The 24,937-nt window shown below is 38.3% G+C and overlaps 1 protein-coding gene across 1 annotated transcript in view; it reads left to right on the top strand.

The window, feature by feature from the left end:
• The window catches only part of LOC139735313 (pleckstrin homology domain-containing family D member 1-like), a 66,459-nt gene that overhangs the window by 25,188 nt on the left and 16,334 nt on the right, over positions 1 to 24,937 (top strand). Inside the window, exons 5-7 of the mRNA XM_071646070.1 lie at positions 2,057 to 2,201; positions 5,407 to 5,501; positions 15,021 to 15,114. Coding sequence (XP_071502171.1) covers positions 2,057 to 2,201; positions 5,407 to 5,501; positions 15,021 to 15,114 — 334 coding nt within the window. The remainder of the gene's footprint in view (positions 1 to 2,056; positions 2,202 to 5,406; positions 5,502 to 15,020; positions 15,115 to 24,937) is intronic.

Raw genomic sequence — 24,937 nt, 5'->3', positions numbered from 1 at the left:
TCCCGATGTTGTCTAGGAATGTGGTCATCGGGTTATCAGATTGCTGGGTTTGGCCGCAGCAAATAACTACTGCATTGACCCAGTACATTGCATGGGAGTCAAAAGGGCAGGACCACATTCCTGTAGGATCATGTTAGTGTGGACTTCATGTCTGCTGCCTGGATTCTTGATGTTTGCATAATTTTAAACATCTCTTTCAGGATGTGACTGTAATACATAATTCAACCTAAAAAGATAATTTGTTTTTGTTATAGCTAGTTTCTCTATATACAGACTCATGGAAACTTCGAATTGATCATCATTGCTCTCTGCTTGAAAGGTGTCAGAGATATTCTGTGATCATGTTGTCTGTCTGTTTGTCTGACTGGATGATTTCTCTGGTACACAAATAAAGAAGAAAAAAGGTCAAACATTCCTTTAATGGATGTTCATGTTATGTAGCTTAGATTTGCTGCATGAAGTATAGATGCCATTATTTGGGAAATAGTCATAAAAGCCAAAGGTCATTATAACTATTCACTTTTTGCTAGGGATAATCCAGTGGTGCTAAAATATGGTTGGATGGATGGAAATGAACAGGGATGATTTTGGTAAAAGGGCCAGGGTCAATTATCAAATGGTCACTAAATACTTAAGAATATCATATTCCAGCTAGGACTTTATGTTGGAAGTACAGAGGGCATGTTATTTGGAATTAGGGTTATAAATGCAGAGTGATACGTCAGTAGTCCAGAAAGGGTGGAAGGTCAGATATCAAGGTCAAAGGTCAAGATCAGTAAACTAGATTTATATGAAAGACTTTAGCTGGTGGCTTAATAGTAGCGACTGCATCAGATGACATAAGTATCCTAATTGACAGCACACTGCACTGAAATTGCTCTATTTCCTATCACAAGTAGTGATACTGTTATCACTATCAGCATCAGCATCCTCCTCCTTTTTGGCAACCATCTTTGGGCCTTGCCTGTGTTTGAGTCCCAATTCAAGACTCACCAATAGACTTGTTTATTCGTGCAAAGTTCCTCACAGTTTCAAGTGGATTTTTAGCAAATCCCTAAGTTGCCATGCAGTGAGAGGAGACGCATATTACTCCCGAGGGTACTACAGTTTTCAGATAGATATTTAGTTAGGTTGCACAAGAGTCTCCTGTGAGGGTGTAAGTCATAAGTGCTGGAAATGATTAATAATTAGGACCATTTTTTCTTCTTCTTTCTTTATGTGTAATAGGTGGAAGAGGATAAAGTTACTAATGTAAGAGGATATTGGACTCTACGGTTTCAGACACCTGCAAGATATTGATTTCACTAGGGAATGAAATAATCTAAAGAGGATATTAACCTTCTGCTAGCCAGCCAAACTAAGTAGAGATCATGTACTAGATGCTTGTCAACTTCAATCTAATTGGAAGCTTCAAGTTTTCCAGTACGATAATTTTGGTTGAGTAGTTGAAAACATGATGTTGGTATGTCACTCTCCCTGGATAAGAAATGTTAAAGATGCACAAACCTTTTTTAGAATTTCTGCCAATACTGATTCAAAAAATAGAAATGAAGATAGGGTATAAATATCCATTGTTAGAAGAAAATGGGTAATAAGCAACCTTGCTTTACTGCTATCCCACTGAATAGGGATCTAAACTTAATCATGGCATGCCTTTTCTTGTCAAGTTCAATGTCAGGGTCTTGCCTAGCTTTCCTCTAAATCTACAAAATGAACCAGAGTTTTTCTCAGCTCTGAATAGCATCATGTAAAGGTTGCAAATTAGAATCACTTTTTGTTTTACCCCTTGCTGTTTATTTAACATATTGATTTAACGGTGCGATTACCTCAGATGGCTTTACCGCTTGTGATGTTGATGATATTTTACAGTAGGCAGTCCTGAGTGGGTTAATATTAGAAAGTGCTGTCAAATACAACATTTCTGCAACCTGAAACCTTGGCCATATGGTTCCCTGTCTTCACCTGAGTTCCACACGTCGCCCCCGCCGTCACGCCAACCTTCTCCCTTTCTCTCTCTCTCTCTCTCTCTGTTTTGTGTCTCTCTCAAACCTGGCAGAACGTGGAAGAATGCAGAGCTAGGCGAGTCCATGATACAGACTCTTGAGAAGCAGAGCTTGGAGCTGGCCAGAGACAGCCAGAGGTATCGGGAGCAGCTCCACCTCGAGGCTGTAGCCCTCCGGGATGAGATGGAGAAGAATGAGGTGAGAACACAACCCCCTAGGTGATGGACCACCCCCTCCCCCAAACCCCCCCCCCCCCCCAAAAAAAAAAAAAAATACAAACAAACAAACAAACAAACCCCCCCCCCCCAAAAAAAAAAAAAAAAAACCAAACAAACAAACAAACAAACAAACCCCAAAACAAAAACAAAAACCTCTGGCCAAGACTTATGTCTCTTGATTAGTTGGACAGCAATATTGCACACTGCTCACCCCCTCTCCCATCTGCGTCAACCCTAATCTTGTAAAAAGCAGGTGTTGCAATGTAATTCAAGTTATTTTTAGGTCTTGAAACCTATACACTCAGCAATGTGGAAACTGTTGTGAAATGTAGACATGATAACCATCTGGCATTGAATGAATCACTCATATGAAATATCTGATGCGCTGACACCCTCTGTAGAAATAATCTCTATCATAGTAGGTTAACCAAACTTTTGAATCACTGTGGAGTGTAGGTTCCTTAATGAGGATATCATATTTACTCATTTAAAGCTAACGTACCACAGACATGAACTTCACGGCCAAGATAATTTGTGGTGTATGACTTCATCGAAATTTTATGTAGTCACCTACCTCCCAATATCAAAAGCAAAACATAGTGGAATAAAGTCAATTTATGAATTTAGTGAGCTTTATGCAATGGTTGGCTATCCTGTATAGCAGCATGTTCTCGTTGAGGGTTCCATCCCACCATCTACCCCAGCACCAGTCAAATACCTTCATTATTTTATGTTGTACCAGATTGGATTGTGCTAAGTTTCATCTAAAGGGGAATAGGTTGTTGAGGTCGTGTTCCCTTAAAATTATTTTGAAAACCATTCTATGAAAACTCAAATGGTAGGTTAGCATCTTACTAGTTAGAAAGATGCATTAGTGCTAATGTTTGTGTGTGTGTGTGTGTGTGTGTGTGTGTGTGTGTGTGTGTGTGTGATTGAAATTCAATGAAATGTTTGTTATAGAAAGGCTCGGGTTATCTGGATGTATTTACTCTATAGCAGTAAAAATACAACAATAAAGTTTGTTAATTGTTGAGACTGTTATGAGATGTCTGATGTTTTGCCTCTATCAATATGCCTCAATATCAACAGATGATTGATAAAGATGCATGATTACAAAAGGTAAAGATGCTCAAATGGCAAATTTTTCTCCAAGGGATAACTAGCTGCAACTCAAATATTGTCATACGCACACTGATGAATCGATACCTACCTAAGTAATTAGAATACAATGCAACTTGAATTCTGTGCATTTTTTGAAGTTATTCACATCGGGTTAATTTGTATGATTTAGCCTATTTTTAATAGGAGTTGTAAAGATGATCAGTTAAATTAGTATGGCAAAGATGACAGCAGCTAACCAGCTAGGCGCTTGGCCTTTAAGCACAGTTTTGCATCCATCCCAGTGGAGTTGGGCATCCTGCTGGGGGAAAAAGTTGATTTTCTCTACAAATGTCATTGATACTCTTTAGCGCTGCTTGTTAGTTCCCTGTGGGGGGTGCGTGTGAAAGTTGTCAAGTGCTCTTAGCCCGGGAGGAGAGAACGGGAGAGGGAAAACAAAAGACAGAGCCTGTGCGAAGAGGGAGAGACGAATCATAAGATATATGGAGGATGAGGAAAATCAAGTTACCTGTATGTACATCTGTGCCGATTATCTGCTTTTTCGTCGCCATGGTGATGCGGAGCTGGATGTGATAATAGCAGTGAGGAATGCATTGATCATCACATCAAAGTATCCTCTGTGCTCAGGGTGGCAGGAAATTGATCAACATCCACTCCTCCACTATGGAAGTCAGATAGGTTGCAGGAAGCAGCTGTAAAGGACAAAGATTTGTTTGCTTTGAGCCAGAATTATCCGAGTCATGCATAACAGAGTTAGTGACTTTTTTGCAATGAAACAAGCTTGGTTCATCTCTCATGATAAAAATTGACATTTGGAAAGATAAGATTTTGTTTTTCCTTTAAATGACATTCAAATTGCTTATTTCTTGGGCATATTAACACAGCAGAGTTAGTGACTTTTGCAATGAAACAAGTTTGGTTCACCTCTCATGCTAAAAATTGACATTTGGATAGCTCAAATTCTTTCTTCTTCAAATGACATTCAAATTGCTGATTTCGTGGGCATGTTAACATCATAAATATTGCCATCTGCATTTCAAAATGCCATCTTGAGTTCTACTTATTAGCAGCCAAGTTTCCTCCCCATTATATTCTTGTCATGTAATATAATTTTTGGTGAATCAGTGGATATGATCTTGCATTGCTTCCTTGCTTTACAGCTTGATCAAGAGTATGAACAAAAAAGAACCGAACAAACAAAAAGGTGGTGAGCTGTCACATTCTCTTGCCAAAGAAGAGGAAATATTTCAGAAAGTGTGGATGTAGCTGTTTTTTTGTTGTTTTGCTTGAGAGGAAACTATATCTCTTGAAAGTCAGGGTTAATTCTTTCCCGGGGATCTACTAATTTTAGGTGATCGGGGAAGGACTGCATTAAGATCTCGCCACCAGATAAAAACAATAACACGGGGGAATCCTTTCCAGGGTTCTGCTGTGTGTGTAGCGTGCCTAAGGAGGAGGCAAAGAGTTGGGATCTGTGGGGCCCCTCTTCATGAATAGACGACAGAGGAAGTGAAAACGGCAGGCTTCTCAGGATTTTTCTGTGCACCATAATCTGTCCTTGGGAATACTTTCAGATATTTTTTCTTCATTTTTTTTGCTGGGGGGGGGGTATCCTATTATCATCCTTTTTGGATATGTTTTAGTTTGTGTATCATGGCTGGCTTTATTATGAAAGTGTTAAAAGAAAATAATACTGTAAAAGTGGATATTTTCACGCGGGTAATTTTTTCACGCTCGGCCAAGTAAGATGAGTTTTGCACGTTTTCAATTCCGCAGAATCAAGACATCAGCTATTGAAAAATATGGCATGCAAAAATATTTGCACGCTCTTATTTTTGCACCAGCTTCTGGTTGGGTGAAATGAGCGAAAAATTTTAACACCACAAAAATTTCCACTTCTACAGTATAAGAGAATGGTGCTTATTTTTCTGTATTTGTGGCCAAATTGGGTACTTTACATGTATACCTTTGAACAGATCATGAGTGTGATACAAAATAGGTCATCCTTGCCCCCAAATGGTGTTTGATTTCTTCCCTTTTCTCATTTATTTCCTTTTTTGATACAGGAGCTGGAGAAGATAGCCATTGAGCTGGAAGAGGAGAAGATGAAGATTGAAAACACAGCCAGGGAATTATTAGAAGAACACGAGAGAACGAAACAGTGAGTTTTGTGTACAAGAATCAACTGTGGTGCAGTGTGAGGGTGGCAGTGGCGTCAATCTTACTATTCCTACCCACTGCGTGCTGTCCAGACATTTAAAGTCGACATCGGCCTTTTTAACCCTATATTCTTGGGGATTTAGCTTTTAAAGGGAAATGACACCCAAGTTTTATTATGTGGATTGAGTGAATACAGCAATATCAGTTAGAACGCATCATTGAAGTTTGAGGAAAATCAGATAATCCGTTCAAAAGTTATGACTTTCTATTAAAGTTGTGGTGCAGCCATCGCTGGATTAGAAACTACAACAATTTGTGACTTTCCTACCGAATAACATTATAAGAAAATTTAGAGAGAACTCAATATATTTTATTGATTTTTCACATAGTGAAAGAGTACTTGACTTGGCATTTAGTATTCTGGCTAAACTTGACCTACTTGCAAAGTTAGCAAGCCCACTCAGGTGAAGCAATGTGCCTTAGTCTAAACAGGAAGGCTGTTAATGTCACTTTAGGGATTAGGGGGATTACTTTAGGAATCACAGGTAATCTGTATTTATTGACAATTAGTTTTCTAGACATCTGTGCCAGTCAATGAAATAGCAAAAGAAAACACTGAAAGGGTTATACAAACTGTATGGGGCAGCCATGGAGGTGCTGCTGCCTGTCATGGCCGTCAATAGAAATTATGGCATTATTAGCTCATACTTTATGTAGACAAAGGTTTTGTGCTGAAGATGACCGTAATATCTCTTTATGCTTACTGAGCAACCTCATTTATTTTCCAAAACCTATCAAGTGAGAGGAGGAAAGATTAAACCATAAATGATGCAACAGTGGGGGGGGGGGGGGGGGGGGGGGGGGGAGCGCACACTGGGCGCGCCCCCCCCCCCCTTTAATTTTGTAAAGGAGGCCCCTCTTTACAGAATTCCTGGATCCGCCCCTGTGCAAGAATATGAAAATAGAATAGATATGATGGTTGAAGTGGTATTACTACACCCCCAGCTCAATTAGTTCAGTAGGTACAAGTGTATAAGCATTCATACAAATTAGGGAATATCCCTCCCAGAGACATCAGTGTGAACTGCACTGGTAGCATCACTGCTGGTGAATTAAAATCCAACCTTTGATCAAGTGTAATGTACAGATAAAATCTGTTATAGGCCTTCACACTTCTAATAGGATCAATAGGCATTTACCAGACTCTGCTATTCAATGCCATGGTGTTTGTTCTGTTGTTGTTTTTTCCAGTCCAAAGTTTAAAAGATCTACCCTGGATCATGAAGATAAGGATTTATACTCTTTTCTGGCCCAGACAATTAATGTTTGATGACATCCTTTCATTTTTAAGAGTGGTTTTACAAAGGGATATCATGTCTAGATGAAAAAAAAAAAAGAAGAGAGAAATAATCCAAAAAAGATTATTACACATTTTCTTTTCATTAAGCCTGACATCCAGTTATAAGGGATATAGGCTGATTATGATCATATGACAACCCCTCAGTAGCAACAGCAGGGCAGATTCTCTTGTCCGCTAGCTTGCTATCATAAAAACAAACACAAGAACTGTGCAAAGTGAAGTCTTGACAGCAAGATGGCAAATCCTGTGTGTACTGTAAGGACCAATGCCCTCATTCCTTTCAAGAAGTTAAGGTCAATGGTACATAACAACATGTGCAGTGCAGGGTGAAAACATTATTGCATGTAGACTGGTGGCGTGACTCCTCTCCTAAAACCTAAATATATACAATCCCAACAATGACTGGGATTTAGGTACCATGAGAACCATGACACATTTATCATAATTCAGTAAATTTAAGGAGAGGAATTGCCTTATTATTTTTTTTATAGATATGAAATGTACAACCGATTGTGTTATGATAAGCATATTTTCCATACTTGGCGGGGTGATAGTTTCTGCAGATCATTCCTTTCGAGAGTGCTTTGGATTTTGACAGATTTCGCGAGGATATTACTGTTCCTAAAGATAGATGGTCCGTTGAATCACGAATTTGACATTCGTGGAAAACATTTCCGCTTAGGATTGGTTGATGAGATTTGCTGGAGAATCCGCAGCCGGTGCTGCACTATCTAGTGTGGTTGATTTGTTCACACCTCTGACTAGGAATCTGCCATGCCTGAATGTGAACCCTCCTTGAACTTTCAACGACCTCTTACTTTCTGGAGTTTTTGCACAAGGTACCGGCAATGCACACAGCTGCTAATTGTCTGCTACAGTGATTCATGATGACCTGAAAAAAAAAAATGCCGAAGAAAAGGAAGAGCATAGTAGGATGTTATTAAGCGTGTGGTCTTATTAGCAAATATTGGCCATGTGTGCAGTGTTCAATACACAGTGTAAAGGTTTTGTGATATATCTCTGTTTTTTTCTGTTGAAAATTGAATAAATTTTGAATAAAAAATTGACTATCATACATATGATATTCATGTAATTATGCATTTATATATGTATAAATACATCTTTGAATGAATATACATAATTATATAATTAGAGTGATGGCGGAGAGAGAGGTAAAATTGCAGATTCAAATATGATATAGGTAGAGCAGCATTTCTATATGTGAGACTGAACCCCTTTTTTATGCACCATCCAATTTTTGGCAGTTCATTCATGGATGGTATTTCAAGTGTCAAATTTGAGCAGAAACAATCAGCAAACCTGGCAATGACAAAAGATGTCATTTTATGACTTTTCTCTTATTTTTCATCACGTTGGCAAGCCAGTTAATGTTGATAGAGAGCTACATTAGATTGAGAGCAACTGCTTGCATGATGGCTTTTGTCTTTGCCTATCAATCAAAGATGTGGTTCATGATAGAGGTTAATTACTCTGCAGTTGTATTTGTGGTCATACAGTTGTATAAATTCTTTTCTTTGGCACATCAAGCCCTCCTTGTAATATCTCCAGTTTAGTAATGTGAAATGTAGTATGACACATCTGTTCCTCTCTAATCTCTACGTTCAGGTGCAATCTGGCTAGTACACACTGATAATTGGAATACCCAATCAGGTTTCATACCTGAAGACATCTACTTTTTCCACGTGTCTGTGACATCACGAGTTACAAACAGTGTAATAAAGATAGAACAACAAAGTATACCTCCTTCTCACAATGGATAACCAAAACCCTTTATTCAGAATCTGATACAGAAAAGATTGCTGGTGGTTATAGTACACAGTTTGTACAGACTAGGCCAGCTGTAGGTTGGAAACGACAAAGAGGTTTCATATTACATTATTCCAGGAAAAAAAAATGTTTTGCCAAGCGTTAGGAATTGTCGCTGAAGAATATTCCTGTTTGTTTTTTGTTTTTGTTTTTAAATCCCTTGAAACCTTGGCAACCTGCATGAGTCAAATCATGCAGAATGGTGTAAGACTGGATAGGTAAACCCCCTTCCAAAGTTGAGACGCCTCCAGAGGAACTTTACATTCATGAGAGACAATGAAGAAAATAGTTCAAGGTTTATGACATTCGCTTGTTCCCTAAAATATGATTCGTGCTGGGGAAAGCAGTGGGCTGATTTTTGTTTTCTTGAAATGAAGAATAGGGGTGTGCTGCCACCAGAAGCCCACCAATCAATCAGGGTAGTTGGGTGAGCACACATTGCCAGTTATCTATCACAACTGACCCTTGACCCCCGTAGCCCGGGCGGTGCCACAAACTAATAACTCTTCCCCATGCAGTCAGGTGGAGGGATCGGGGAAAAAGTTGACAGTTGAGGGAGAAGATTCCAGAGAAGAGGAATCATAATTGAGGTATACAAAACTGGAGAAATATGTGGCTGTCCTGATCTTCAAAGAAAAATGTTGAGGAATTCTGGGAGTGTCAAAGGTCATGTGTGGAAGACATTTTCTCTGGGGAAAGGAGGAGAAATCTGTTGCAATCGTAGATTGAAGGGGACTTTTCCTCCGAAAGAGGAAGTGGTAATGAATAAAGATGGTGATTTCAAATCAGAATCATTTATGAAAATCTGAGCAAGTTCAGGCAAATACTTAACCAGTTGCGACTGTTTTGAATTCAGCATATAACAGTAGTAACGCTGCATTCCTTGGGCAGCTAGAAATAACCATTTTGGTTATATTACCAATGAATTCATCTGTGGTTGGGACCTGGTGGGAAAATTACAATTGCAAATTTCATCTACCGCAGCCTTTGTAGGTGCCTTTTATCTAGCACTCAGATAAAGCTGCAATGAACAGACTATTGTAGAGTGGAATTTTTTTTCGCAGCTAATTTTTCACGCTTGGCTGGGTAAGATGAATTTTGCATGTTTTAATTTCGCGGACAGTCATGACAGTTGAGCAAGCACTTCAAACAGCTCACCGCTGCCAAGGCAATTCAATGCTGTGGCAGCATAATACAGTAATGGGTAGGTAATTGGTTCGCATTATGACAGAAAAATTCACAGAATGAGCATACATGAATAAAAGTACAAATGACGTAACAGTGATATGCCTACTTTGAAATCAAAGATATTAAAGTGAAAACATAGTTCTGGTAAGGGTTTGAGAACCCGTCTTGCACCTTATTTGCTTGCGGTATATCGAAAGAGTCTGCCAAGAAACTTACCTGGCTGATGCGATTTGCTGGGAAGATGATTTGTTTTGGATTATTTTGAGATCAAAAGTAAAAGTCGGTTTATTCCAGAAAGATCCAGGTTAACTCGGTCTCAGCAACAACTTGGCCCTATTTCAGACCATTTACACGCAGTTCGTGATCACCGTATTCTATACATAGGCGCACGTTCATTTTGTATGCGCGCAAAAGAGGTTCTTTGATGTGCGCATTGTATCAACTCGGCCCATAACTGCGACCAGCTACAACGCAAAGCGCTCCCATAGCACAACACTGTACAATCCAGAGGAACAACTCGGCCCCGCCATCAAAGCGAGGCCGGGTTGTCCCCGAGTCCGAGTTAGCCGGACCCCGATCGGGTAAGTTCTGAGATGCGAACCTTTTTGGTTAATATTTCACATTTTTGTCATTACCCAACGAATCTCATGTTATTGCAGGCTTATTCCACACATTTCTTAGGCATACGTGTACATTTTGGAATGAAATTTGACAATTTTGCAGGCGTGCCAGAACTATGTTTTGTCTTTAAGTGATATTACATATAACAAGCTAAAAAATTTTCTTGTTTGTACTTTCGTGCTAGTTTTGTGTTGCACAAATTTGTGAAACTTTTCACTTTGAGAAATTTTCCAGTTTTACACTATTTGAGATTTTTAATAATGTTGATATTCTGATTTGAGCTGACATGGCAGCTGAGTAGTGGTAATCTTTGAAAAGGTTAGACTTGATTTTGTTATACTTTGTTGAGGATCAGTAAAAACATGCATACCTCGGTGAGTGGCTATTAGTGGAAGTATATCATAGTGTGTTTTAATACACTTCATGCACGCTTGCAAGCATGCATGCAGGCACAGCATACCCATGCATATAACCACACACACTCACATGTTAATGTCTGTGTACCTGGTACCAGTACTTGAAATCATGACATGTGCACTCATCCATTACATCCATTCTGTGCACTTTGGACCAATATGTTCCTGTCAGTGCTACAATGCCACATATGGTCTTTGTGTAGTGTTAAGCAATGTTTACCTTTTGGTGATAGGTGTACAGTTCTAGTCTGGTGCAATTGACCACAATTGTCTGGAAAATGGTTAGGTATTGTGTCATTTCATAACTCATTCATTTCTAACCTTGGTAGTGTACTGACATCAAGAAGAATAAAATTGTTTGGTTAAAAAAAAAGGATGGCAGACACATAGGCCCTATAGTCTTCATATAGACTGTGGTTGTGTAGTGCAGTGTATACTATATTAAAGGGTGTGTACAGTTCTGGACGAGGTGTAGATTTAGCTTTTAACGTTTTGCGAGATATTCAGAAACCACTCTATGAGATGTCAAAGAGCATGCAGTTCTAAGGGGTATCAAAGTTTATTCGATGAAAATCGGTTTTGAAATGGCTGAGATATCCAAAAACAAGGTGAAACAAAGAGATCCTAATAAAGTTGTGGCATGTCGCCTTTTATTGTTAGCACTTTTTTGGATATCTCGGCCATTTGAAAACCAATTTTCATCAAATAAAGGTTGAATCCTGATGAAAATTGCATGCTCTTTCATATTTCATAAGAGGCTTTTCATTATCTCACTTAGGAATGTTCAAAACATGAATCCCTACCTCAACCAGTACTGTACAGTCCCTTTAAACTCTTCTAGCTATAGATTCAGCTCTATCGACAATTATAGTTTGTTTCAGTATACTGGCTGCTGCGGAAGGGCATAGTACAATTTGATAGATCTGGGGGGCATTTCATGAAGCGTTTTGGTTGGATATTTTTCTGACAAACTGTTACAAGCTACGGAAATCTGTGCGTCTGATTGGCTGAGAGCAAATTTGTCCGACAACTTTCCGACAACTTTGTCGGACAAAATGCTTCATGAAATGCCCTTCTGATCATTGATTGCGTATTGGGCGTTTCTTTATACCCTGTATTCCCGTATTGAACATGCTTCAGTGGACCATCATAAATGAGAAATATGGGTACTACTATAAATTTGCCTTTGATACTTTAAAGAGCTTACTTTGTGTACAGTTGTTGGGGCATAGGGCAGCATTATGCAAGTCATCAGTGGAGGAGCAAAACATCGTTAACTCTGTAGAATGATAATCATCAGTGCCCTTCTGACTCTCACCTGACAAGTTCAGACTATTTTATAATGAACATTAAAACAATCATTTTAGCATTTTATTCCTAACATGTCAGTTGTGTAGAATGCCTCTGGGCACTATGATTGGTTCTTTCGGATTGTTGACAATTCTGAAAGAGATTGGAGATTTTGAAATATATGGAGGTCGTTTCCCCTGATTATTTAGTATAGGCTTTAAAATTGGCTGAGACCATTTTGTTCATGCGTTCAACAGGTTAAGTGCTACATACACATGTACTTGTGTATTTATTTTGAGGGCATGTTGTAAGTGTAGGGCAGAGTTTGTGTGCAACCCACACAAAAGGTGTTTACCATGTCAGAAAACAAATATACATTTATATGATTGCATACCATAAAATTTGATGGGAGACACGCACAGGGCCAAAGTCCTGCCAAACTAATGTTTGGAAATTGTGAAGAATTTAACTTGCTCTTATTTGAGTTGACTCATTCAAGGGTATACAGTACAACAAACCGAATGACGGATTAGTTCAAACTAATGTACCCATTCGGATGGGATGTATGATACTTTATCTATCTTGCAGGCTGTATTTGTATACCCTGGGATCACTAATCATTGTTCTTTTTTATTATGTGTCCTGGTGCTCTGTTTGTTGTTGTTGTGGTTGTTCCCTCTAATGCATTATGTTCGTGATTGCACTTGATTAGCAAATTGCAGGATTGCAGTTTTCAGGTGAAGAGATTAGTAAAACATTTTCATCATGCCAAGTATGCCAAGAATGTAGTATGAGAATTGACTAACAGGCTTAGATTTACAGAAATAGTGTAGTGTATAACACCCCATTTTCATCAAAATATCCATCAGAATGTCCTGTATGCTTTTCTTCTGTTACTGCTTTTCCCTCATTTTTGACTTGTAAATTTAGCATGGGGTTATGAGATAACACAAATTCTGGAAAAGTTGTGATTTAAGTGACTCTGTGCTGTCAGGAATTGCCAGTATCAACTCTGTTCATTTCAAGATTTTGACAAGATCCGAGTCAGCTAAAGACCGAAGGGTGTGACCCCTCTGTATCGTGAAATACTCTCTGGAAATCTGGACCTATCATCATTCCCTCTTTCACCAGAAAGATGTTTGAGGTTTATTAGATATACATTGATACATATGCTGCAAATGATATGTTCAGTCGGCTCGAGATGCAAACACTCTTGGACATGAAGTACCTTATTTTCATAACCCCAACACATGGTGTGGATTACAGCATAGTGGAGTTCACTCATGTAAGGAGGAAAAAAAAACTGATCGAGATGAATAAACGATAAATGTTTAGGATGAAGACTTTGATAAAAAGGAGCCTGGATATTGCATGATTTTTTTTTTTCTTTTTGAAGTGGCGCACTGGAGATTATTAAAGTAAGCTCCACTTCCTAAAGTGTGTGATGTTTTACTTGTAAAGTGATCCTTGTTTATCGTGGAAGAAGAAAAATTTCAAAGAGTTAATTTGACCCCATTTCAAGACCACCGTCATTGCAATAATGGCATTTTTTCCCCAGTGCATTTGCTGACGATGTCTATTCATTACCATTGTTTCTTCTTTGATATTGAGTCTCAAAAAGATGTTACGTGGCAGTAGAATACAGTGCAGTGATTTATAGCAATTTGTGGTCTGGATGGAAGAATTTCATACGCATTGTGAAAGCCTTTGTGTTTCCAAAGAAGATGGTCTTAAAGATTGTCATATTCAAAAGTTTAATCTGATAATTAGATAATTCAACTATCCTAAAGGGTTAACTATCATCTCAAAAAGTAGTGCAGGCCTGAAAGCAGATTTCATCCAAAGGTAAAAGTTAATGCAGTAGCTTTCTGAAAAAAAAAAAAATCCTTACAAATTAGAGATGCTGAGATATATATAAGTTGTAGTTTATATGAAAATTTCATAGCAGGATTTCTACTAATGCCTTTTGCCAAATTTTATTTATAAAAGCAAATCACAATGCTATGTTCGAACCTGCTTTAAAAGATATACAAGGTATAGGTGCATTGTATCTTCCACAAGGATAGGGTGTCAATATCTTCATGGTAATTCGACATTTTTTTCTTGTCATGTTATTTACAAAGTGCTGTCGATCTTGTCATTCATTTAAAAAAAATAAGAAGAAAAGTGGCCCTTTCATGCAAATCATTTCATAAACCTTTGTTAGTGTGATGCAGATTTGCTGCCAGCCAAATTATGTGTGCATTATAGTGCCAGAGGTTGGTTTTGTCTGGAAAAAAGAACATGATTCTACTCCCGGGACACTGTTCATTTCCTTCAGTAAATATCTCTGTGTCATGGACCATGCAACAGGAATGTAAGAAGGCTAGTCTTCATTTCTGCATTTTAAGCCACAGTGATACATGACTTTGCCTGAGAGACCCAGCCAATGAATGAAAGAGTTCTTTGTTCGTTTTCTGCATGCAACATGGCAATGAAATCCAACGCTCTGCACAAAATCAACAATGTAAATAACTGTCATTCCATCATCAATTGCATACACAATCAATAGCATACACAATTGTGTAGCCCAGCAAACAAGCTTGTGCGATATGTATCGAATAAGATACTTATAAATTACATGCGAAAAAGGAAATTTTTAGATTAAAGCTTAATGATGGTTTTATTCTATTGCACTTTGCAGAGATACAAAGTTAGTTGTATTCCATGTGCTTATTGAATGATCTCGGGCAAGCTTATAAAACACAAACTCTGATCTTGTATCAGTTTGTGTAACATACTTATTTTTGTTTGTTTGTTTGTTTGTTTTGCTTCACAGTGAGCTAGATGAGACAATGAGAAACATGCAGCAAGTCGCTAGTGAGAAAGAGCAGCTGAGCCGTGCGTCTGAGAGTTACCTAGAAGGTATCAAGGTATGTGAATGGTTTGCTTAATTTTTTTCAAATTCTTCTCTTTTTTGAAGGGTAACTGGGTTGACATACATGTGTGAACTGCCTTACCTAATTTCCCTTTCTGAAATAGATATTGGTGATGTCACACACAGTGACTGTTCCTGTTATTCCACGTGTTTGTGAATTAATATGTCCCCCCCCCCTCCCAGCATGAGATGCTATAGGTGGGACTGTTTAACAGTGAACTGATACCAGGTACCATGTAAAATAAGGTACTGGTACATAACCTCAACTGTGTCAGGAAATGGTTTTGTAAGGTAATTATTAAACAGGATTTGGAATTAATACTGCAATAACATGCAGTTACTTTAATGACACTGTAGTAATAATTGGTCATTGAAAGCTTTGAACAATTGGTGTTTGACAGATATCTTTGCACATCTACGGTAGTGTGATATGGATGTTTCAGTTTATTGTTTATTGGATTATTAAAAATACCAGACAATAGTTTTGTTACCAAGAGGGCAAGTAGGGTGCTCAGTTCAGTATTGAAATGTACCAATAACTTTTAGCACACCTCTTGCTATTTCTTCATGGACATACTCGCACAAATCCGCAATACCCATTTTCTTCTGGTATTCAGTCTTGCATACCAGTTTATAAAATGCAAACATACGTACATGCATGCCTCCATACATACATACATTCCTCCATACATACATACATACATACTTACATACATACATGCTTACACACATACATATAATATACATGTGCCAATACATTTTGTACTTGTATTAGTTTGGGTTGTTCAACTAAAGCATTTTCAGCACCAATACTAGTCAAATCACCAGTCTCATAAAGAACTCAAGAGAGCGAAAATAATACTGGCTTGGTATGCTCTGCAAACTTCCATTGAATGATGTCTGCTAGAAAAAGGCACGTTTCTTTTGAATGCTTTGCAAAATCTCAGCGAATACTGAAAGACCATCTTTCTTTTTTTTTTGGGGGGGGGGGGGTTCTTATGACAGTCCTATGATTTCTAAAATGATATTTTGATGGTGGCACACAGCTGGTTCATATTCCTCAGTCAGCCTGTATTTCTGTGTCATGTCACATGCGTGCAAGTGTCCTTGCATATGTCGTGATGAGTCAAGTCACGCAGAGCATGTCAAACGGATAGCCAAGATTGAGGAGACACCTTGAGATGTAATGGGAAGACACTGCAGGGTTTTAAAATCCCTCTTTGGTTGTGAGACATTAGGCCAGTTCACACGATTTCTTTTCACTCTTGTCCACACGTATACGTAGGCAACAAAAAAAATTGTGATCCGAATTGTGCTGGTTCACAAAGAAAAATCATTCGTGACCCAAATCGCACCGGTTTGAACAAGCACAGAGAGTACATGCCCGAATCTTGGAATTTGACCTGACTTTGGCCTAACTGTTCTGACGTGTCCCTTGCATTATGGGATATAGATAAATGGTACTCTTTGCACACCGTACATACCCACTTTGCACTGCAAATAATTGCAACTTTTCCGAAACACTGACGACTATTTCAGAAAGGCTGCACCTTTAGTGGTACCCCACTGGGGATTTGAGTCTTCCGAATAGTCACAATTAGAATGTCCGCACATATAGATTGGTTTTTGCATCGTAAGTCAAATCTTGATGCAAATAATTAATCGCCACTATTGGTGGCTGTGTGAATGTGCTTTAGTTCCATGGGTGTACAGACTTGTACCTCACCATGGTATGTGGAATGTCTTGGAATGGCCTTCAGCCGTGTTTGCATTGGAACACTTCAACATAGCAGAGACAAAAAGACTGATGCATGAAATATGCCCTACATGTACATTCTGTGTTGCAATCAAATGACACACTTTATTTCAATTTCTTGAGACACTTTATTTATTGTAATGAAGTATTGAGTCCCGTTTTATTTTGGGTAATTAAAGTACATTTTTGAGAGAGGCTATCAAATATTTGTTATGAGTGACTGTGTAACAAACGTTTGTCCCCAAACAATGCATTATTTGTGTACCACCTATAAGTAGACCAAATAGAATAACTGACAGAAATTAACATCCAAGGTATTCACATGTGTATGATTATGTTGTATCATACTTTGATGGTAGGTTTTACGCAAAAAAAAAAATCACATGAAAAATTCACATTTAAATAAGTAATGTTCTTAGTAAAATTGTCGGCTATTCATATTTATCACAACCTCAATTCCTCTCCTATCTTTATTGTCTTATTGAAGACTTTGATGAAACAGAGATAACAACATTAACTGTTGCTTTGTTATGCTTCCCTCAAATCTGAAATGTGACATAGCAGTAATTCTAAATTTGCTTTTGAGGACATACTATAAGGGAAAATTTTCTTCCTTGGTGTGAGTACAACCTGTGGTTATCATGTTTGAAATTCATATCAGATTATTATTCAGTCCTTGGGAGGGTAACACCATGTAGTGATTGCTGCGTTGGTGCTTTGACCTGATATTTCTGATGGTTCACAGTTAATCTGCACATTGGTGATCTTATCTATCCCAGTACCCAGCGGACGATTGTTCGTTCCAAATTATTGTTTCTGATCAAATTCCCATGGTCAGATTTCATTGCTGCATATATGTCCTCGATGCAGGAAATTGATTCCAAGGCAAACTTGGTGTGCGGCTCTCTTACGTGTCTCATCGTACTGTTTTTGTGGCTTATTCTGTGAACGAGTAGGACACAAATTCTGCCGAAATCCAGGTACTTGCACGTTCTTGCCATCTCTCTTTGCTGGTATTGTATATGCTGTGAATCAGGGAAATTAATTGACAGGGGGGAATGCGAGTGGTTTGGGACGAGCTATTTAGAGGGTGGGAGAGCTGTGAGGATTGGGTGGTATGGGATAGTATTTGTTGCCGTGGTAACACGCAAAAGAGCTACTTTGTGTTTTACTCATTACTCATTCCGCCCAGTCAAGGATCAAGGACAACATACCTTTGGTATGAAGTCTAGGAGTTGAACAGGAAAGAGAAAAGAGAAAAGGTTAAAGGAGAGGGGGGGGGGGGTATCTTTACCTGTGTTCCATCGAGGTGTTGACACAGTGCATTCCTGACTTCAGACGACAAAATACCCCAGCTCACGTTACACATCAAATCGTTCACCTCAAAGAATATAATTGTTGGTTGCAGAGCTGTTTGCCAGATTTCAGACATTATTTTCATGAGGCGACAAGTTTGGGGTTCATATAAAAATGGTTTATGCCCTTCTTCAATTCCAAAAAGAATAATTCAAGGAATGAGGAAGCAAAGTCGTTGAGTGGCATTACTTTCTCCCTAAACATGGTCCTGGCTTTTTTTTCCAACTAAAATTCTGCTTCTTGTGAAGCGTTGCCAAGGGATATGATTTATCCCAAATGGTACAAGTTAAACTCTGCTCTCTTCTGCGTGAAAGAGTTTTATTGGAATAATCTAGGGCACATATATCATAATCGCACGTGCAGTGTGGATGTTTGGCAGGGGATTGTAGAAGTATTGACTGTCCCTAAGTGTCAGCTTCTTGAGCCAAATGATGTTGGTGTTAGTACGTGTGCATTGCTCAAGTAAATTCAAATTCAATTCAATTACTTACAGCCTACATCTCAGCATTACAAAAGGCCTATTGACACTTGCAAAAATCCACATGTAGAAACAAATCTTTAGTTTTTAGATCAACCACATACAATGGTAGAAAAACCGGGGGGGGGGGGGGGGGGGGGGGAATTGTCATTTTGTTTATTTCAGCATCAAAAATTATGGATTTTCGTGGACTTCCTTATGGGGGTATTTCTTCTAAGTAGTGATCCGCATAGGACCTGTCTCTCCTCGTAAGATGGGATGTCGCAATCCCTCGAAAACAGGTGCAGGATGAACCATTCTGTCATGCAGACATGTGTGACGAAACGTCACATGACCGAAAACTTGGAATTTTCACTGCCGAGCATTTACATCATCAGCAGAAATAAGGACTGGGGAAAGTCTGACAGAGTAAGAGTAAGAACGAAATGCACTGTGGAGATTATTTTTTGTTTTTTGTTTTTATCATCCAATGTGCTTATGAGTTGCCTAGCAACTTCTAACAGAAGCGTGGAATGTGGGAAAACCCAGTTTTGTAGCTACCAACTTGGAGAGCCCCCTACAGGTAAAGCTTTGAGGCCAAATTTGGTGCAGTAACATGGCTTGAGCACCCAGAACATATGTGGAAGAAAAAGAAGTAAAGGGGTCATGTCAGAGGTTGTGTGTGTGTGTGTGTGTGTGTGCGCGCTCTTGGTTTGTGCTTTCATCAGAAATGTCTGGGATCAAGCTTACTTATCCCTTCTTGCCTGTAAACCCCACATCCAAGGGTGCACAATTCAATTGTACCTCTCTGGCATTCTTGCTGTTAATGTGAATGTATGTTAAAAGAAGTGTAGAGTTCATGGTTTTTGTCCCTATGGCATTTTAGAGGTGGTGAGGAGAACTGAAATGAAATCTTCTTGAGGCAGAAAAGAAGAAAGATATCTGATATTAACCAAGAAAGATATCTGATATTGACCAAGAAAGTATTCACTAGCAGTGAGCAGTACATAATGAGCTATAAAATGATGATAATGACACTAATGGTAATAGTACTTGTAGTAGTAGTGATGATGATGATGATGATGATGATATTAGTAATAATCATAATTATAATAGTAATTACAACAATAATGCAATAATGATGATAATAGTCAATTTTCATGTAGCCCTTTTCTATCACATTGTGTTACAACATAACAGAGAAAGGGGTGAGGGAGAGAATTGATATCAAGTTGCATGTTATACTATGTTTTTATACACTTGTTATTAGTTGATGATAGTTATCATGTGTGATTCTTGAATATTGAGGAAATGAGCAGAGATCAATTAAGGAAGGTTGTCAGAATTTTATCACATTGCAGATCACAGGTCAACCTTGCCTCTGCCATGGAGATTTTTCTCACACACAAGCTTTTCTGATGTGCTAGACCAAAGCCGGGATTTTCTGATTCAATCCAAAAGTTGACTTTGCTATGGCCAGGAAGTAACTGAGCATGCCAACACAAGCTGGGTAGTATGGGATTAAAGCAGTTGCCATGCATTCTTATCATGCCAGTATTAGGGGCTATTTTTGGAAAGAGGGTGACTTTGCCGAACTTTTGGAAACATTCCAATATTTACTGTTGAGATAACTATATAGAATGTTGTTATTCTAGCAAATGAGAAATTCCTTGTTGATTTCCTATGATTTGGAAGGATTTGAAGAAAGTTTGGGTCTGATGGTGTCATGACACCCTTGAGATTCGCAACTGTTTAGTAAATGGCAGTGCACTTGTCAATTGGGAAACAATGCATTGCCAATTTGAGGAAGGAGGGGAGTCATGTTTTGTTTTAACACTGCTAGATGATTTTGTGAGTCAGCATCAATGAAACAACGGTGAGGCACCATCGGCAGGACTGATATCTAAAGATGTCGTATCTGTGGCACAATGAAACATACTTATCCTGTAATTGAAAATCATGCTCTCCTTACTCTTTTTTTGTAAATGAATATAGAACAACAGCCACAGTCAACTATCTTGCAGTCACAACATTCAAAGTCAGATAATTTGACACTAATCTGAACCGTGTGCATCAAAAAAAATTGTCATGGATGGGCATTTTCCTAGGCAAGTAACTTGAGAATCTCTCTGTAATGCAGATAGAGTGGACTGACAGAGTGGTAGATATTTTACAGCACATTGACGAAATGGCACATTTTTCAGGCTTTTTCTATTACAGGAGCAGGTTCATGAGAGTGCTCTTGCTGAAAGCATGTAGAGATATTAGCTGCTCATCTTGTGTATCTACAGCAGCATTTGTGTGAACCACAGCAGGGGGAAGGAAGGAGCGCTTTGTTGTGTATTTATAGATTGGACGAGGGCGGCGACTGAGGGGCCAGATTTGCGCGGACGCGATGACCAACGCTGATTCACGCCATGGTTGACCAGGCGCTGGGGCTTCCTGCGTGCCTGCGTCACCCCAGCGGTCGGCCCGGCGTAATCCCCTGCTTACAGTGCAAGACCAAACAGGGTGGAGGGAGGGCAAGGGGCACGGATTGTGAGCCAATAATTGACAATTAACTCTCTGAAGGCCGTTATCTCAAGTTAACATTGACATTATACACAAACAGGTTGGCCATGGTAATGACTGACTTTACTTGGTAAATCAGACAGCACTGTCCAGATTACAGTGGTTTTATGGTGGGGTTTATTGTTCTTTCTAGCTGGAGATAACGTTTAATCTTGTCACGAAAATTCTCCTTACATTGGATAGGAACCCTACAGGCTAGTTCTCACGCACCTGAAAATCAACAGGTTTTGAAAATCTATTCTGGCAACGTAATTAAAAAACCAGTAATTTTTCATGTGGACACAAAAATGATTTTAACTCACTTGACATGCATTGCATTGCGAAAATTAATTCAGCTTGACATTTTATTAAACTCACACGATAATTATGCCAGCACGCTGTGAGTGAATGGCGCATGAAGAAACTATGAATTTTGTTTTATCCAATAATGGAACTTGCCACACTAGATCCCAATACTTAGATACCCGTGGTCATGTTCCAGTCATTGTTTAGCATGCACAGTCTGGGGATCCAAAGAGCTTCATTTTGCAACCAAGTGATTTTTTTGATTGTTTGTGTGTTTGGTTTTTTTATTTTGCCATGAGTTGACTGTAATGAAGCAAATTGATTTTTGCACCGAGATGCAAAAACAGATAATTTTCCTGTGATTTTTATTTTTCCCCATTTTGAGCTGGAGATAAAGTCTTATCTTGTCACAAATTTTACCTCACACTGGATGTGTTGAGCCCTGTAATGGTTTGACATATTATTTTGTGAGCAGGCAACTTGTTTGCTTGTGGGAGTATGGAATGTATGAGCCAGTGTATTGAAATGATGTCACAAGTATCAGGTCAAGTCATAATGGGGTCATGTTGTTGATATGATGGAATTTGAGATTTTGACATTGAGTTGATATCAAAATTGCTGCAAGCGTAAGTAGGACACAACATCGCCCCTTGTAATTTGTGTTAACAGGGCAACACAGTAATTCGCACTGGCTTTCAAGCACCTTGTGTAATCATGTTATTCAGTCAATTTATTTACTTACACACTGCTTTATATGAATTATTCCTATCATATGAAAAAAAAAATCACTATGATTAGGGACATAATTGAAGTAGAGATCTATTAAAAAACATCTGTAAGAAATAAAAACATTTGCAAGAAGTATTTGAAAAATCATTTCCCCCCCCCCCCCAAAAAAAAAAGAAAAAAAGAAAAAAAAGAAAAAGTAGGTAAGAACCATCCTACATTGTTTAAAGCAATGTTTGAATGTCATATTCATATAGAGATACCTGCCAATAAAAACTTGGTATAAGCTGTATATTTTTTGCATCCCTTTTATGATAGCATGGTAAGCAATTAATGAAGTACATATTGATCTTGTATGGTTACTTGGTATTTTCTTTCTAATTTGTTCTGTGTTATTTTGATATGGTCCTTTGCTACAGCAACCTCTATGCTGAGTTTGCATCTGAAGGGGCTTATAGTTGAATTTTCAAGCGTATATGACAATCTAGTTTATATAAATTTATCTGACTGGAGGAATGCAAACTCTGAAAATTCATTGCCAAGAATTTGTTTGATCAGGGTGTGTAATTCAATTATTTATGCTTTTGATAGTTCCTATTCCCCAAACATGTAAGATGCCTCCTTTGCTATGTGATGCTGAGCTTTTGTTACACACCTCAAAGTTGTTCTAATATATTCACCAGCGGGTTTCTGGCTCAATGTAGTGATAAGATGCTAGTAATGCACACAAAAAGATATGAATTCAAGTCCCCTGTGATAAGCCCATCTTGGTATTAATGAATAAAACCCTTATATTTTGTATCAATCTCCACAGCTTTTCATGGTCAAGCTATGTACAGGTATAGATGCTAGATTAATGAGGTTTATATCAAGACTCATTTGGCAGTGTGAAGTGAAAAGGCTGAAGGAAGTCAGTTTAATGGAGAAATCTTGGGTCGAAAGAAAAAAAGTAAAGTGTGCACAAAATTCAGTCCAAATAGAATTTTGGTTACTGCTGTATATGAATTATTTCCACAATTATTTGCCTGTACAACCCCCCCCCCCCCCCACTCATTGTATGACTCACATCTTGTTTGTATACTGCCAAATGGAAGTGAAATTCTCGAAGCTATGTAATTGATAATAACCTGTTTGTCCTGTTTGTGTTAAGAATGCATACTTTTTTTGGCAGCACTCTGAAATAGGTTTCGATATCAAATTTCCCTCTGGAATCAAAATGTGCTGTACAGATGTTAAGCAAGATTAATGGCTGATGTCAAAAAAAAAGAAAAGAAACAAAAAATGGAAGTGAATAGTTAATCCTGTTATTGCAGAATCAAAAGTGGTTTGATGACTGCATTTCACCAAAAAAAATATTTGCTTGAAAGGAAGTTGTGTGGTTGCTTAGTGACAACAAACTACCATTTACAAGTTGTAAGTTGATCAAATGAAAAAAATTGTCATAAGAAATCCAATATACAAGAAAATTGGGCTTAAGGGAGAGATCCTTGCACTCAGTAGGACTTACGAGATAGTCATTTGTTAATAGATGTGCCCATAGGTAAAAAGGGAAAAAAATGGTTAAAGCTCATAATTATAACTAAACATTGCAGTCACTTTTGATAAAAAAGATTATTCCTGTCAATTTTATTATATTGAATAGTAATACTGTAAAACAAGGAATGTTCACGTGCATTTTAATTTCGCAAATTAAAATACACGCTTTATGCATTGAATGTTTGAGGCAACTCGCGAAAATTTCATGCCACGATAAAGGTCGTCGGCTCCAATTTGCGAAAATTTCATGCCTCAAAAATATTGTGTTTTGCAGTAGTCCATTTTTTGATATATTTGGGATTGTTTAGTTACTATCAATCCATTCTGTACTTGACTTTGCTATTCAACAGAAGTACTTTTAGATTATTTAGTTTTTAATACAAACTGAATCTACAGCAAAGAGGTACTTGTGTGTTAGTGAGAGCCATTGTGAAAACAACAAATCAGTGAAAATATGAGCAACATTTTCACATAAAATGACAAAAAAATATATTGTCCTTTCCATAGTAAACTTGTAATACCATCTCTTACTGCACTAAATATGTTTACAGAGATACACATGAAGATAGTGATGATTGTGGCCACTTGACCCCTTGGCCTATTATTTGACCACTTATTTCTAAGACTATCAGAAGGGCATGTAATGCTAATCGCTTGAAATCATTCAAAAACAACAGCGTTGACCTCAGGAAAACACAACACGTGTTATCTCCAAACAGCATATCCTCTCCTGAAGGACAATTTAGGCCAGACGTTGTGCCCACTGCTGCAACGGATTTTGAGGCCCCCTGTTTCTGAACATTACATACATTTGAAACAATATATCTGTTTATGTTTGTGTCTATTTGATGCTTGAAAATATTTCACAAAGATGACCCAAAGATTTATCCCTCTATAGGTCACTTTTCAGTAGGTAATCATTTCTTTCGTGACTGTCAATGTTCTTTGACTTGCTGTGGGTCTACTGAGTCTTGTGTAGTTAGTGGAAGATGTGCCGCACAGTGGAAGTTGTTTTGACTGGGAGCAGTGGAAAGACTTGGACAAACCAATAGGAATTCTTTTCATCCATAGGTGCATTGACATTTACAGTGAAATACTGCAGTAGTATTTTGCATGGTATTTCAAAATGAT

Source organism: Diadema antillarum, unplaced genomic scaffold, assembly GCF_040938485.1.
Source record: "Diadema antillarum isolate AM-2024a unplaced genomic scaffold, OU_Dant_1.0 scf00000027, whole genome shotgun sequence".
In the NCBI taxonomy this organism is placed as follows: Eukaryota; Metazoa; Echinodermata; class Echinoidea; order Diadematoida; family Diadematidae; genus Diadema; species Diadema antillarum.
The sequence above is the reverse complement of the archived record's forward strand: the minus strand, read 5'-3'. Positions and strand labels throughout refer to the sequence as shown.